Source organism: Nyctereutes procyonoides, unplaced genomic scaffold (assembly GCF_905146905.1).
Source record: "Nyctereutes procyonoides isolate TBG_1078 unplaced genomic scaffold, NYPRO_anot_genome, whole genome shotgun sequence".
In the NCBI taxonomy this organism is placed as follows: Eukaryota; Metazoa; Chordata; class Mammalia; order Carnivora; family Canidae; genus Nyctereutes; species Nyctereutes procyonoides.
In genome coordinates, this window is record NW_026575128.1 from 18,065,003 (window position 1) to 18,077,638 (window position 12,636).

At 53.2% G+C, this 12,636-nt stretch overlaps 1 protein-coding gene across 1 annotated transcript; it reads left to right on the top strand.

Moving 5' to 3' along the window:
* The first annotated feature begins 5,837 nt into the window (after positions 1-5,837).
* Positions 5,838-6,708, top strand: LOC129520739 (ribonuclease K6-like). The gene has a single exon (XM_055341930.1). It carries the CDS (start codon positions 5,838-5,840, stop codon positions 6,405-6,407), a length of 570 nt encoding a protein of 189 aa, XP_055197905.1. The 3' UTR covers positions 6,408-6,708.
* Positions 6,709-12,636: the final 5,928 nt, after the last annotated feature.

Sequence of the window (12,636 nt, forward strand, 5' to 3'; positions counted from 1 at the left end):
ATGCCTTGCAAAACCGTGGATCTCTTTCTGAGCTTGCCCCTCCACACGGGAGCCCCCATAGTTCTCCTCATCTCCTCCCTCTACTTTCACCGAGTCATTACCTGATTTAGGTCTTCCGTGGATCACATGAACTTGTTAGGAAGGTCTGTATATATATATGGCCATCTTAATTTTTCTCAAAGCCATCTTTCAAGTCCTCCAAGCCCAGGTGCCCAGAATTCCTGTCTTTTTATTCTTCTTCACCCCAAAACACTAGAAAGTAGTTGGATTGATGGTGTGTGATCTGAGACAACCTGTAGAAGGCAAAATGGAGTCTCTCATGTCAAGCAGAAGCCTGTGTCAGGGAGGGGCCTGTGTCAAGCCATGACACGGTAGTTAAAGGTACTTCAGCCAGGAGAAATTCCCAGGACCATCGTCACCTGAAAGCCCAGAATTGGTGACAAGCAGAACCAGAGGGGTCTACAGAAGCTCAAGGCCGTTTCAATCCCTTTAGAAAGGGGAGGATTTGGGCAGCAAACTGTCAGACTCTTCAGACCTGACCCCTCTATGTCTTACCACTTAAAAAAGCAACTGTCCCCAAAGGCTCTTGCCCTGTTGATCTCCAAACAGAACTGAGATCATCAGAAGCGGTTAAGTGCCCAGAGGTGACCCGGGCCTGACCGAGGCCTTATCTCAACCATCTGGCCATAGACTCACTTCACGAGTTTGGTTCGTTAACTTACTACACCCTTCTGTTATCTGCTTTGTTGTGTGGTTTGTCTTATGTCCTGCTCTGTTTGCTGTGTAAGAAGCCAAGTTCAACCACATGGTGAAATACCATTGCGTTTGGAATCCTCAACCTACCATATTTTTTTAAAAAAAGATTTCATTTATTCACCCATGAGAGAGAGAGAGAGAGAGAGAGAGAGAGAGAGAGAGAGAGGCAGAGACACAGGCAGAGGGAGAAGCAGGCTCCATGCAGGGAGCCCAACGCGGGACTTGATCCCGAGACCCCAGGATCACGCCCTCGTCCGAAGGCCAGGCATCAAACCGCGGAGCCACCCAGGGGGCTCCCTGAACCTACTTTGTAATTATGATTTAACTTTGCTTTATGATTGACTAAAGCTGACATTGTGGAAAGGCACAACTCGTGTGTGCGCCTTCACAGTGTGCCCATGACACAACCCCCGGTCAGTTATCAGCCTATGATTCCCTGTTATTTAAGGAATGCTTTACTTGAGCTGGATTTTACGGTGCATCAGATGGGATGCCTGGGTGGCTCAGCGGTTGAACATCCGCCTTCGGCTCAGTGTGTGACCCTGGAGTTCCGGGATCGAGTCCCGCATCGGGTTCCCTGCATGGAGCCTGCTTCTCCCTCTGCCTGCATCTCTGCCTCTCTCTCTCTCTCTCTCTCTCTCTGTGTGTGTGTGTGTATATGTGGGAGATATCCAGAAAAACTGAGTAAAATTCCCCATAATGGCTCAAGCCACCACCTTGAATACCATCTTCAGCTAAAGATCAATGAAAGACGTTGGAATGGGAGTGAGGAGGCCAATTATGGAAGGTTACCAGGAAAATCAAGCAAACAATTGTGTGGTTTGGGGCACCTGGGTGGCTCAGTTGGTTAAACATCTGCCTTTGGCTCAGGTCTGGATCAAGCCCTGCATCAGGGTCCTTGCTCAGTGAGGAGTCTGCTTCTCCCTCTGACCTTACCCCCTCTTGTGTTCTTTCTCTCTCTCAAATTTTATTTATTTAAAATAAAATTAAAAAACAATGATAAGGTTTGTTATGCATATTTAAGTCTATGCCTTCTCCATTGAAAATAGTTTTCTTTTCTTTTTTTCATTGATAAGAGTTTCTTGTGGATATTTCTCCAAAGAAAACACACAAAAGGCCAACAGACACATGACAAAACCTCAACATCATCTGGCATCAGGGAGCTGCAAATCAAACCACAATGAGGTACCACCAGTGAGAATGGCTAAAATTAACAAGTCAGGTAACAACAAATGTTGGAGAGGATGCGGAGCAAGGGGAGCCCTCTTGCACTGTTGGTGGGAATGCAAGCTGGTGCAGCCACTCTGAAAAATAGTGTGAAGATTCCTCAAGAAGTTAAAAACAGAGCCACCCTATGACTCAGCAATTACATTACTAAGTATTCACCCCAAAGATACAAATGTAGTGATTCTAAAGGGGCACCTGCACCCCAATGTTCATAGCAGCAATGTCCACAATAGCCAAACTACGGAAAGAGCCCAGATGTCCATGGACAGGTGAACGGATAACGAAGATGTGGTCTAGGGATACCCGGGTGGCTCAGCTGTTTAGCGCAGTCTTTGGCCCAGGGTGTGATCCTGGAGTCCCAGGATCAAGTGCCGCATCGGGCTCCCGCTTCTCCCTCTGCCTGTGTCTCTGCCTCTCTCTGTGTCTCTCATGGATGAATAAATAAAATCTTAAAAAAAAAAGAAGATGTGGTCTCTATATACAATGGAATATTACTCAGCCATCAGAAAGGATGAAATCTTACCATTTACATCGATGTGGATGGAACTGGAGGGTGTTATGTTGAGCAAAATAAGTCAATCAGATAAAGGCAGTTATCACACGGTTTCACTCATATGTAAAATGTAAGAAACAGCACAGAAGATTATAGGAGAAGGGAGGGAAAATGGAATGGGAAGAAATCAGAGAGGGAGACAAACCATGAGAGACTCATGGGAAGCAAACTGAGGGTTGCTGGAGGGGAGGTGTTTGGGGGGATGGGGTAACAGGGTCCCGGGCATTAAGGAGAGCACGTGATGGGATGAGCACTGGGTGTGACATGCAACTAATGAATTACTGAACACTACATCTGAAACCAATGATGTACTACATGTTGGCTAATTGAATGTAAATTTTTAAAAAGAATTTCTTGTGATTTATAGTCATCTCTCTGTTTCTGCGTTAAAGAGGGAGATGTACTTACAATAAATGAACTTTTCCTAAGAATAGCTTTCCCACTGAAGGTTCTGGAAACCTTGCCTCCAAATTCCTTAGAGATTTATGCATTCCTAACCTCCTGCCAACTTGGAAGTATATAATGGGTCACTCCTCAAGGCCCCAGTATATAAGAATGAAAAAGCTGGTGTCCATGCACCAAGGGGATCAAGTTTTCTAGAACAGTTGCTTCTAACCTGAGGACTTCAAGAAATTCATGAGCCCATGAACCCACTGAAAGTGTTTGAAGGCATCTTGTTCTGTTTCCATGTTTAAACAGCAGGTCAATAGCTTTTCTCAAATTTTCATGCACTTTTATGGCCTTTGGTCTAGGGGCTGAAATACAAACACCACACATATGCACGTAACTACCAAAAATACCATTAAAACTAGTCAGAACTTACCTACCAGCTAGGCCTGGTGATCTCAGAGTAATTTGTCTTCAAGTAGAGGTCGACTGGCAAAATTTCAGATGTTAGTGGCCCCATGGGATAGCCCATCACAGGAGTCCGCATTATCCAGAACATAGATCTTAATCAAAGACAGATCTTTTCATAATATTTTAACAATAAAAATCATACTAATTCTATCAATATTCTTACACATAGTTGCAAACCACTGCCACACTCTAGTTCATATCCATACTCCTGATGGCGAGTGGGTGTGAGGGGCCTGAGGAGGGAGAGCTGGCTCCACTATCTACGCTCTTGGTTCTGGGCTGAGACATTTCCTATCTCATGTGCTATTGTGAACTTGCTGCATTTTAAAATCCTGAGAAGGTTTTTTTTTTTTTTAAAGATTTATTTATTTACTTATGATAGACACAGAGAGAGAGGCAGAGACACAGGCAGAGGGAGAAGCAGGCTCCATGCAGGGAGCCCGATGTGGGACCTGATCCCGGGTCTTGAGGATCACGCCCTGGGCTGAAGGCGGTGCTAAACCTCTGGGCCACCTGGGCTGCTCAAGGAGACACTGGTTTTTAATCAAAGAGAGCGTTTTTATCCGACAGGCGGCCCAACAGGCAGGCAGGGCATCATTCCCAAAGTGGCTTTGCCCTGTTGAGACTGGGAGCAGCTTCGGTATGTTTGGGGAAGGAGGTGAACACAAGAGAGGAGGCTGAGGGCTTCCTTGAACCATGATGGGGGGTGTGGGTGCCTCGAGACAATTGGGGGGTGTGCAGTCCACCGGCGTGAGGTGGCCGTGGGGACTTGATGCATCGGGGAGGCTTTTTTTAAGAAAATACAGAAGAATAGTCATTAAAGCACGGTTCATAACCGCTACAGTTGGGAAAATGTAACCCTCTCAGGGCCTGGCTAAGTAAAGTGGGGACGACCATTCGTGACGTCACCAGGCTCCCCTGTATGATGCGCTCAAAGATTTCTATGGTTTGAGAAATCCTTAGAGGATATTAGTAAATGAAAATCTAGATTATAAAACACTATACGTGGATTTTAAATGGCTTCCACATCTGAGTGAAACCATATGAAAATAGTCTTCCTCCCGCTGACTTATGTTCCCTTCACACGATCCCCTCCGGTTCCACCCGAGCCTTTGCAGGTGGTGCTGGCGTGAGGCTGCGGCCTAGTCCCCGGAATCTGGAGATGGCACCTTCTCTCTCTGTGCCCAGGTCCACAGGCATCGGCGCTCCCTGCTCGGCTGTCCCAGCGCTGTTGCCACGAAGTTGGAGAGCAGTGTCCTGTCACAGCTCTGTGTCATGTCCTTGCAGGGACACCCGGGAGTGCGATCACCCGGCCAGGGAGCTTGGCCCTGTGCCCAGCGCTCCTCCCTGCGGCCCAGCTCAGCCCTGACCCTGTGATGTGCCTGTTTGTGTGACGGTCCCTGTCGCTCGGTCATGAGCTCCTGATGCTGGGCAGCCCGGGCCGTGGCCCAGGACCCTGAGCAGGGGGGTAACCCGTGCCGGGGGCCCCCACCGCACCCCAGTTCCAGGGCCGTGGCCACCGTGGCATCAAGGTCCCGCGGCGGGTCTGGTGCTGGAGCCTGAGGTCAAGGCCACGGCCCTGCGGCGGCAGCGAAGGGGAAGGAAGGCCCGGCCGGCCCGCCCAGGAAGTGCGCGGGTCCCCAGTGGTACTTAGGCCGCCCCAGGGTGGGGAGCAGGCTCGACCTCAGAGTCTGGGGCTGCGCGCACGGCCTGGGCGACAGCCAGAGCCTCGCAGGACACCTGGTAGGAGGGTGGCTGCTGCCCGGGCGGGAGGGGTCCCGGGGCGGCCGGCAGGAGGACAGGGCCTCGGGAGGAGGCGGGCCCAGGGTCAGTCCCTTGGGGGACAGGACGGGGAGGGGACCGGGGTCTGCGGGGGGGGCGCAGTACTCCTACCTCCTGTTCCTCCTCGCGCGGGGCTCAGGCACTCCGGGACCCGGACACTCAAGGCAGCGGTCAGGTGAGGTGACGACCGCCAGCCGGTGACCCCTGTGGCCCCGGAAGCCCTGGGAGAGCGCCTGCCTCTGTGGGGGCCTGAGCCCAAGCCTGTCAGAGCTCCGCGGTGGGGTCCCGCTCGGAGGCGAGTGCGCCTCTCAGCCCCCCTCGGTCCCCACCCCCTCGGGTGCTCTCTGACCTGCTGTCTCGCTCGCTCTGAAACCAAGAATAAAAGCATAAAAAAGAATGAAATAAAATAAAGATCAAGAAAGGAGCAAGGAAACCTTTTTTTTTTAAATTTTTGTATTTATTTATGATAGTCACACAGAGAGAGAGAGAGAGAGAGAGGCAGAGACATAGGCAGAGGGAGAAGCAGGCTCCATGCACCGGGAGCCCGATATGGGATTCGATTCCGGGTCTCCAGGATCGCGCCCTGGGCCAAAGGCAGGCGCTAAACCGCTGTGCCACCCAGGGTGGAGCAAGGAAACCTTAAAGGCACAATAAGCACCTAATGGCTGGGAAGGATCATTTTGTTCCTATCGCTCTGACCACTGTGATTCCCTCATTTTCCTCCCTCCTCCTGCCCAGAGGGATGATTCTGTGTCTCCCGGGGCCTTGGCCCCTGCTCCTGCTGCTGCTGCTGGGATCATGGGGGCCGGTGCCTCCTGCTGCTGCTCGGCCTCCAGGCTTCACCGCCGTTCAGTGGTTTAACACCCAGCACCTAAGAGCGAATCAGGTGCAATGCAGAACTGAAATGCCTCGGATCAATAATCTGCTTCCCAGATGTAAGGGGCAAAACACCTTTCTGGTTGAGTCCTTCCAAAATGTGGTTGCTACCTGTCAACAGCCCAACATGAACTGTACCACCAGTGGGCAAAACTGCCACCAGAGCGCAGGGCGGGTGAACATGACCTACTGCCTTCTCATTGGGCGCCGGCCCCCGTGCACCTACAGTACTACGTACCAGAACCGGTTCTACATTGTTGCCTGTAACGACTCGCAGCCAGGCTACCCTCCCAATCTTCTGCTTCCCGTCCACTTAGACGACACCGTCCCGCTGGGTCCTACACACTTCGGTTAAGACCAAGGTGGCCATCGCAGTCGCTCCCCCTGGGCCAGGCTCTCTCATGATGTCTCTGCTTTCTCTTTCCTTTGTTGATTCCCATGGTTCCCATAGAAGAAATAAGTAAAGGGCCAAGATGTGAGACGAGAGTAAGGGACAGCAGACATTGGAAGCTTTTCAGATTGGGAGCTCTGTGTGATTGAAAGGAAGGCAATAGGGCAGAGGGCCAAGAACGGCCCAGGCCCCATGGTTTTCCTCTTGCACCTTCGGCCAAGCTTCCTTGCACCTGTTCTCAGCAATAAAATCACTTTCTCCTGCATTCTAAGGACTGTGAGTATGTGTGTTCGGGGTCCCTTTCCCGTGATTGCCAGCTTGGAGCCACCTAGGTTGCCTTTGCCAACATCCTCAGGAGAACTATTTGGGCCTCAGTTCACCTTCGTTACTCAGGGTCCTAGGGCCTCTGTCACTTGTCTCAGCCTGTGTCCCTGGGACTTTGGAGAAGACAGTTCTCCATCCCTCCCACTCTGCCCAGGGCTTTGACATATCTCCCTTGAACCCATGGCCTATGTTTACGGGAAGGTACCACAGGCACCTCTGTGGTACTTTCACACACAGGCTCTAACGCTGACAATGACACATCTTACATCCTTAGTATTGGCTTCCATATGTGATCAACTAATGTTTTAAATATAAATAAATAGGGGATCCCTGGGGGGTCAGCGGTGTAGCGCCTGCCTTTGGCCCAGGATGCCAGGAAACAGAGTAGGTGGGGAGCGGGCTGGGGCCTGCCCGGGTGTGCTCAGCTCCACGGGGGGCTGATCCCCATTCCCAGTGAAGAGCCCCCGTCCCCACCCTGGGTGTCCCCCAGCGCCCACGTCCTCAGGGCTGGGGTTTAGCCACTTGGCACTTTGTGCTCCTTCAGGTGGTGAATTCCGGTCTTGCTGCCCCAGGACAGCTCGGGACAGGGAGCGCAAGACCCCAAGGGAGCAGTCCCCTCCAGTCCAGGTCTCTTCCATGGTCTCAGGTCTCACAAGCGCAGGGGAGGGAAGGCCTCTCCTCCTCCCTCTGGCCCGTCCCTGCGCCTCCATAGAGAAGCAAAGCCCAGACCAAGGAGACGAAAGCGGGCACATTCCCTTCTGGTCAGTGTGAGGGGACGCGGGAGCCTCCTGGGGACAAGGACTCAGGAGGAGGTTAGGGCTGAGTGTCCTCTGCTGGGCTGGGGAAGCGGGGGTGGGGTGGGGGGCCGAGGAACCCTGGGCCGCATCCAGGGGGGGAGCTCAGTGTGCTCGATGGGGGGACAACACAGGAAGACGTGTGCTCAGAGGTGTCCCCGGCTTTGCAGAGAGGGAGGCTGCTCTCCTCTGGGTTGAGACACCCTGGCTGGGGACGGGTTAGGACCTGCCCCCGGGGAGGTGAGCAAGCCCTCCCTGCAGCCGGCACTTCTCCGCGTTCTTCAGCCGCAGAGGTTCAGCACGCCAAGCTGCCGGATCCCCTCCACGTCGCTGGGCCTGCTGCCTGCAACAGCAACTGGGCCCAGGGCTGGTCCCCAAGATCCCACAGGGTCAGTGTCTCTAAGCAGGCCACAGTCCCTAGGTCCCTTCTCGGCTCATTCAGGCCTCCGGGACGCTGCGTCCTCGGGTGGCTGTGCCCTCTGTGTGTCCCGCATCTGACACGAGAGTGACCTGAGCAGTGAGTCAGGGCCTGAGGCTCGGGGCACCCCCGCGTCCCGGGGTGCCGGTCACTTGGATGGCGTGTGAGGAGCTGCAGCCCGGCTCTTGGGGCCATGGAGGCCGGTGCCCGGGTTGTCCCGCGGGGGCTCGTGCTGGGTCCCATGGCCTCCTTCTTTCCCCACAGGCGGAAGGCACCCTCCCCTGTTATCAGGCCTGAATCCACCGCTTTGCACACCTGCTGAGGGGAAAAGTGTGCAAGACCCGCAATGCATGAGAGCGACCACACGTGGTCCCCCATGGAGTGCCCGGACCTCCTGCCAGACGCGCCGGGGGGAGCAGACGGGACAGAGGGGACCCCTCGGCGGGCCCGGCATGTTCCAGACGCCACGGTCCACAGCGGGCAATGCTTCAGAGGTTTCCTGGTCACCGCCAGGCACGTGACCTTGGTCCACAGAGAGCACACGTGGGCATAAACCAAGATCACGTTGGAACTGCTTGTGACATTTACTGATGTAATCATTATTAATTTATGAGCCACCCAGGGGAAAACCAGAGGGAAGAGGAGGGGGGGGGCGGGGCGCCGTATGGAGCCTAGAAGGTGAGACCCTGGCTGGCCCTTTATGGACATTCTGACCGTCTGGTCACCTGAGCTCTTCAGGGCCCTGTCCTGCGGCCAGGCCGGAGTTCGGGAGCGGAGTGGCGGCTTGGGCCGGGATTCAGGCTGCCCACACTGGGCTGCGTAGCACGTGGCCACCCGGGGCTCTTCCTCCCTGGTAACCGGGGTCCTGGCGACGAGGTCGACTTGCTGCCCCTCGACGGCTCAGCGGGTCCCCGGGTCCCCGATGATGCTGAGCTGCCCACGGGCCTCCACGTGAGCCACACAGGGGGCTCGGGGACCTGCCTCCTGGTACTCCGCTCGGCCGGGCCGCGGCTCAAGGCCCCTGCACCTGGGCAACACTCCTGAAGCTCTCACCTCTCAGCCTTATTTGACTTTCTTCTTTCTCGAGGACACTGCATGAACATGGGGCTCGACTTCCTGACCTTGTGATGAGAGGTCGCAGGCCGGACCGCCAGCCACCCAGCCTCCCCCTTCTGGGGGCTCTCAGAAGTCTGCTGGGGTGGCTGCACCTGGCGGGTGCCCGCAGAGCCTGGCCGAGGCCCCGACGCCCCCTGCCCCCACGCTGCCCCCTCCAGGCTCCCCAGCCCCACCTCTCCTCTCCGCCAGGGAGCTCTGGGCAGCTTGCGGACCCGGACCCCAGGGGCGTCCCAAGGCCAGGCCCGCACCAGGAGGGTCAGCCCTGGGTGGGATGTCACAGCTCCCGGAGGACACAGCTCCCGCATGAGTCACAGTGTGTCACCCCTCTGCGTGCGGCGGCAACAGAATTTGAGTGTTGGGTCAGATGACGTTGAACCTTTAAGGACCGAAGGACAATGTGCGCAGACAGCAAGATGCGGGGGAGGAAGGACCCTTGGGCCTTGGGCGGCCTTCCCTGCTGTCCTAGGTGGGCGGGAAGGGGGCGCAGGAGGCCATCCAGGCCTGACTCAATCAGCTGATTTGAGACAAAGAGTAGTTTTTCTTTCAAGGCGTCTTTTCCATTTGTAAATTCATTTTTCAAAATGCCACTGACAGTGCCAGGAGTAGCAGGGAACGTGATGTTGCCCACATGGAGGCCTACAGGGGACGGCCCAGTGGGAAGGGACGGAGGAGGCCATGGGCCTCCCGGGAGAGGGGAAGCTAAGTTCACCAGGATAGGGAGAATTCTGGAATTCTTTGTCCCTCTTGGCAGGTCCTAGGAAGTCCTTCCCTTGTGCTCTCACGGGCTCATTTCATTTCCTAAGGTGAGGAATTACCTTTTAAAAAGTCAACAATGTAGATAAATACAAACCAATATAGAGTACTCAAAACAAATCATATCGTTTTTCATCTGCCTGGCGTTTTTCAATAAATAAAATATAAAACCATCGGTGTTCCTTCCATTCTCCTTGCCATTCTCACTCCTCTTAGCTCTTCTCAGATAGAATCATAACCACGGTGTGCATCCCCGTTTTTAATTTTGTATTTCATCCATAACATATTCCTAAATGGCATCAACCTCTTAACTGTGCTTCTCTTCAATTTGTTTCGGCTGTTCTACCGGCTTTTGGCTCTTGCCCCTCGGGATGAGGATTCTACGTTTCATAACTCAAGAGGTTTTATTTTTTTCTAGCTTCCCCGAAGTTCCCGTAGAATATAGCCTAGTCATGCAAGGAATTTTCTCCACAAGTTTCTAAGGAAGCCAGTCTAGGAGATCGATCTGGGCTTGTCTCCTGGGAACTCCAGATTACCCTCCTCCAGGGTCACCACTGCCCAGGGCCTTATCACTCTTTTGTGCCCAGAAGTGAGTCTTTGATATTGGACACCTGTGCTCCAGGCTATGCTCAGAGTGAACCCAAGCGCCCTGGATGAGAAGACACGGGAGCAGGCTCACAGGGAAGGCTGGCCCCCGCCCCCGCCACACTCATCAGTCCCAGTGCCCCACCTCTCACGACTGCCCCTTTCTTCACTGCTGCACACTTCCTGGCTCTCTACTCTTCAGATCCACGTAGCGATTTCCTCGAGCAGTGACACGTAAGTGCTGGATCTGAACAGGGGGAGTCAGAGTTGGGGTTGGTGTCGAGGAGGCTTGAGAGGAAAGGGCCGGGGACACTGGACGGGGCCTCACTGAACCTGCAGGCGGTAGAGTTCAGATTGGAAAGTGACCCAATTTCTAAGAAGCAAAGACCTGAAGTCAACTCAGGATTAATCCCACCGGTGGGATCTGTCCCCTCACCCCCTTCGCCCCTACGCCCGCTGCCTCCCCAGTCTTCCCAAGGATGATACATTGAGGCAGCTTGAATCCTGGTCTTCTATCCTGCTGAGGTCCTGTAGACAAGGTGGAGCGAGCCACCCATGTGAATGTTCCGACTTGACGTCTATGCCTCATATAGCCCTTGATACACTGGAGGAGGACAAAAATTTCCTTCTCTCTTTCAAGGTTCTTCCAGCCAGTTTCAGAATTGCGTTGACAGGGACGTCTGGATGGCTCAGGTGGCTCAGCACCTGCTTTAAGCTCAGGTCGTGATCCAGGGTCCTGGTTGGAAGCATGCATGGGGCTCTTTCCTCAGTGAGGACTCTGCTTCTCCCTCGCCCTCTGCCCCTCCCCCGACACACGGTCTCTCTCTCTCTCTCTCTCTCTCTCTCTCTCTCTCAAATAAAGAAATGAAATATTTTTAAAAAATTAAATTAAACAAAGATTAAGTTGACGTAAGACAGATTTAACGGGAGAAAAAAACCCCGAATTTTTATTATATGGACATAAAGCCCCAATAGTGGCAGTGTGATCCCAAAGAGATGACAGAGGCAGACAGTTTTTAGACATTTTCAACAATGAGAAGTTACATTTGTTAGGAATTGACAGGACAGTGAAAACAAATGTCTGAGAGTTTTAATCAGTAAGGAATCCAAAGCAGAATCTGACCTGACCTAGTAGGTTAGTAAAAAGGAAGAAAGTTTGTTTACAGAGCCTTCCTGGCTTTAGAATCCCTGTGGCTGGTGGGTGCCTGGCTGGCTCAGTTAGTGCAGCATGCCCCTCTTGATCTCAGGGTTGTGAGTTCAAGCCCCACTTTGGGCAAAAAGCTTACTTAAAAATTAATGTAAGAAAATTAGTAGTATTCCTCTCTCTGGTGATAAGAACGTCTTTTTATTTCTTAGGACGGGAAGGGTCCCTTTCATATGAGAGGTCATTTTCTACTTTTACGGGGACAGAAGAGGGTCTGAGGGTCCTTGCACTGGCTGTTTTCCAAGTAGCTTCAGGTCCAATAATCAAATGCACTGTGACACCTTGTGGGGGAGCCGGCCCTGGGTCCCTGCAGCAGTCTCAGAAGTGCTCTCACGTACTCGTCTCGTTAGACTCTCACAGGTCTGCGAGGCAGCTATTACGAGGCCCATCGGAGGACCCGGCGCTCAGAGAGCTGAGATCCCGATTAGAGATGCCCTAGGACCCGCTGTACTCCTCATGGTCAATGAGGACAGAGAGCAGGCTCATAGGGGAGACCTTCCCACACAAGCCTATGCCCTGATTGTGACCAGGGGAGTTCCTGTGAGGGCAATTTCAGGCTTGGCATTTAATTGATTAGAACAAGATTTCAAATTTCCTATACGATCCCATTCTTAACGACCAATCCAGATGATTTACAATCATGACCCTGAGGGAAATGGCCTCTGAGAAGGATGTGCACAGTCAGAAGTGACAGCGGGCTTCACACAAGCTTTGGGGAAGTTGATAAGGAGTCAGAATTCGATAAGCACCGTCTTGCAAAGTCAGTGTAACTGTAGCCTGGGATTTCAGTGACCCGAAGCCTTCTTGCTCGGGAAATATCACCCAAGTGTTCACCCGTCTTCCGCATTCCCTTAAGCGGTGACAACGCTTTCCCCTTCACAGCTCTGAAGCTTGAAAATACCAATTTCCCTTAGAGCCATGCTCCTAGAAGGTTGATCTGGACTATGGAGCAGAGTTCACGAGAGGGTGACTGGCTCCTCGGTTTGGGGGGAAGAGCAG

Coding starts and splice junctions, on each gene's coding strand:
- LOC129520739 (XM_055341930.1), top strand. CDS start 5,838: ATGGCTGGGAAGGATCATTTTGTTCCTATCGCTCTGACCACTGTGATT.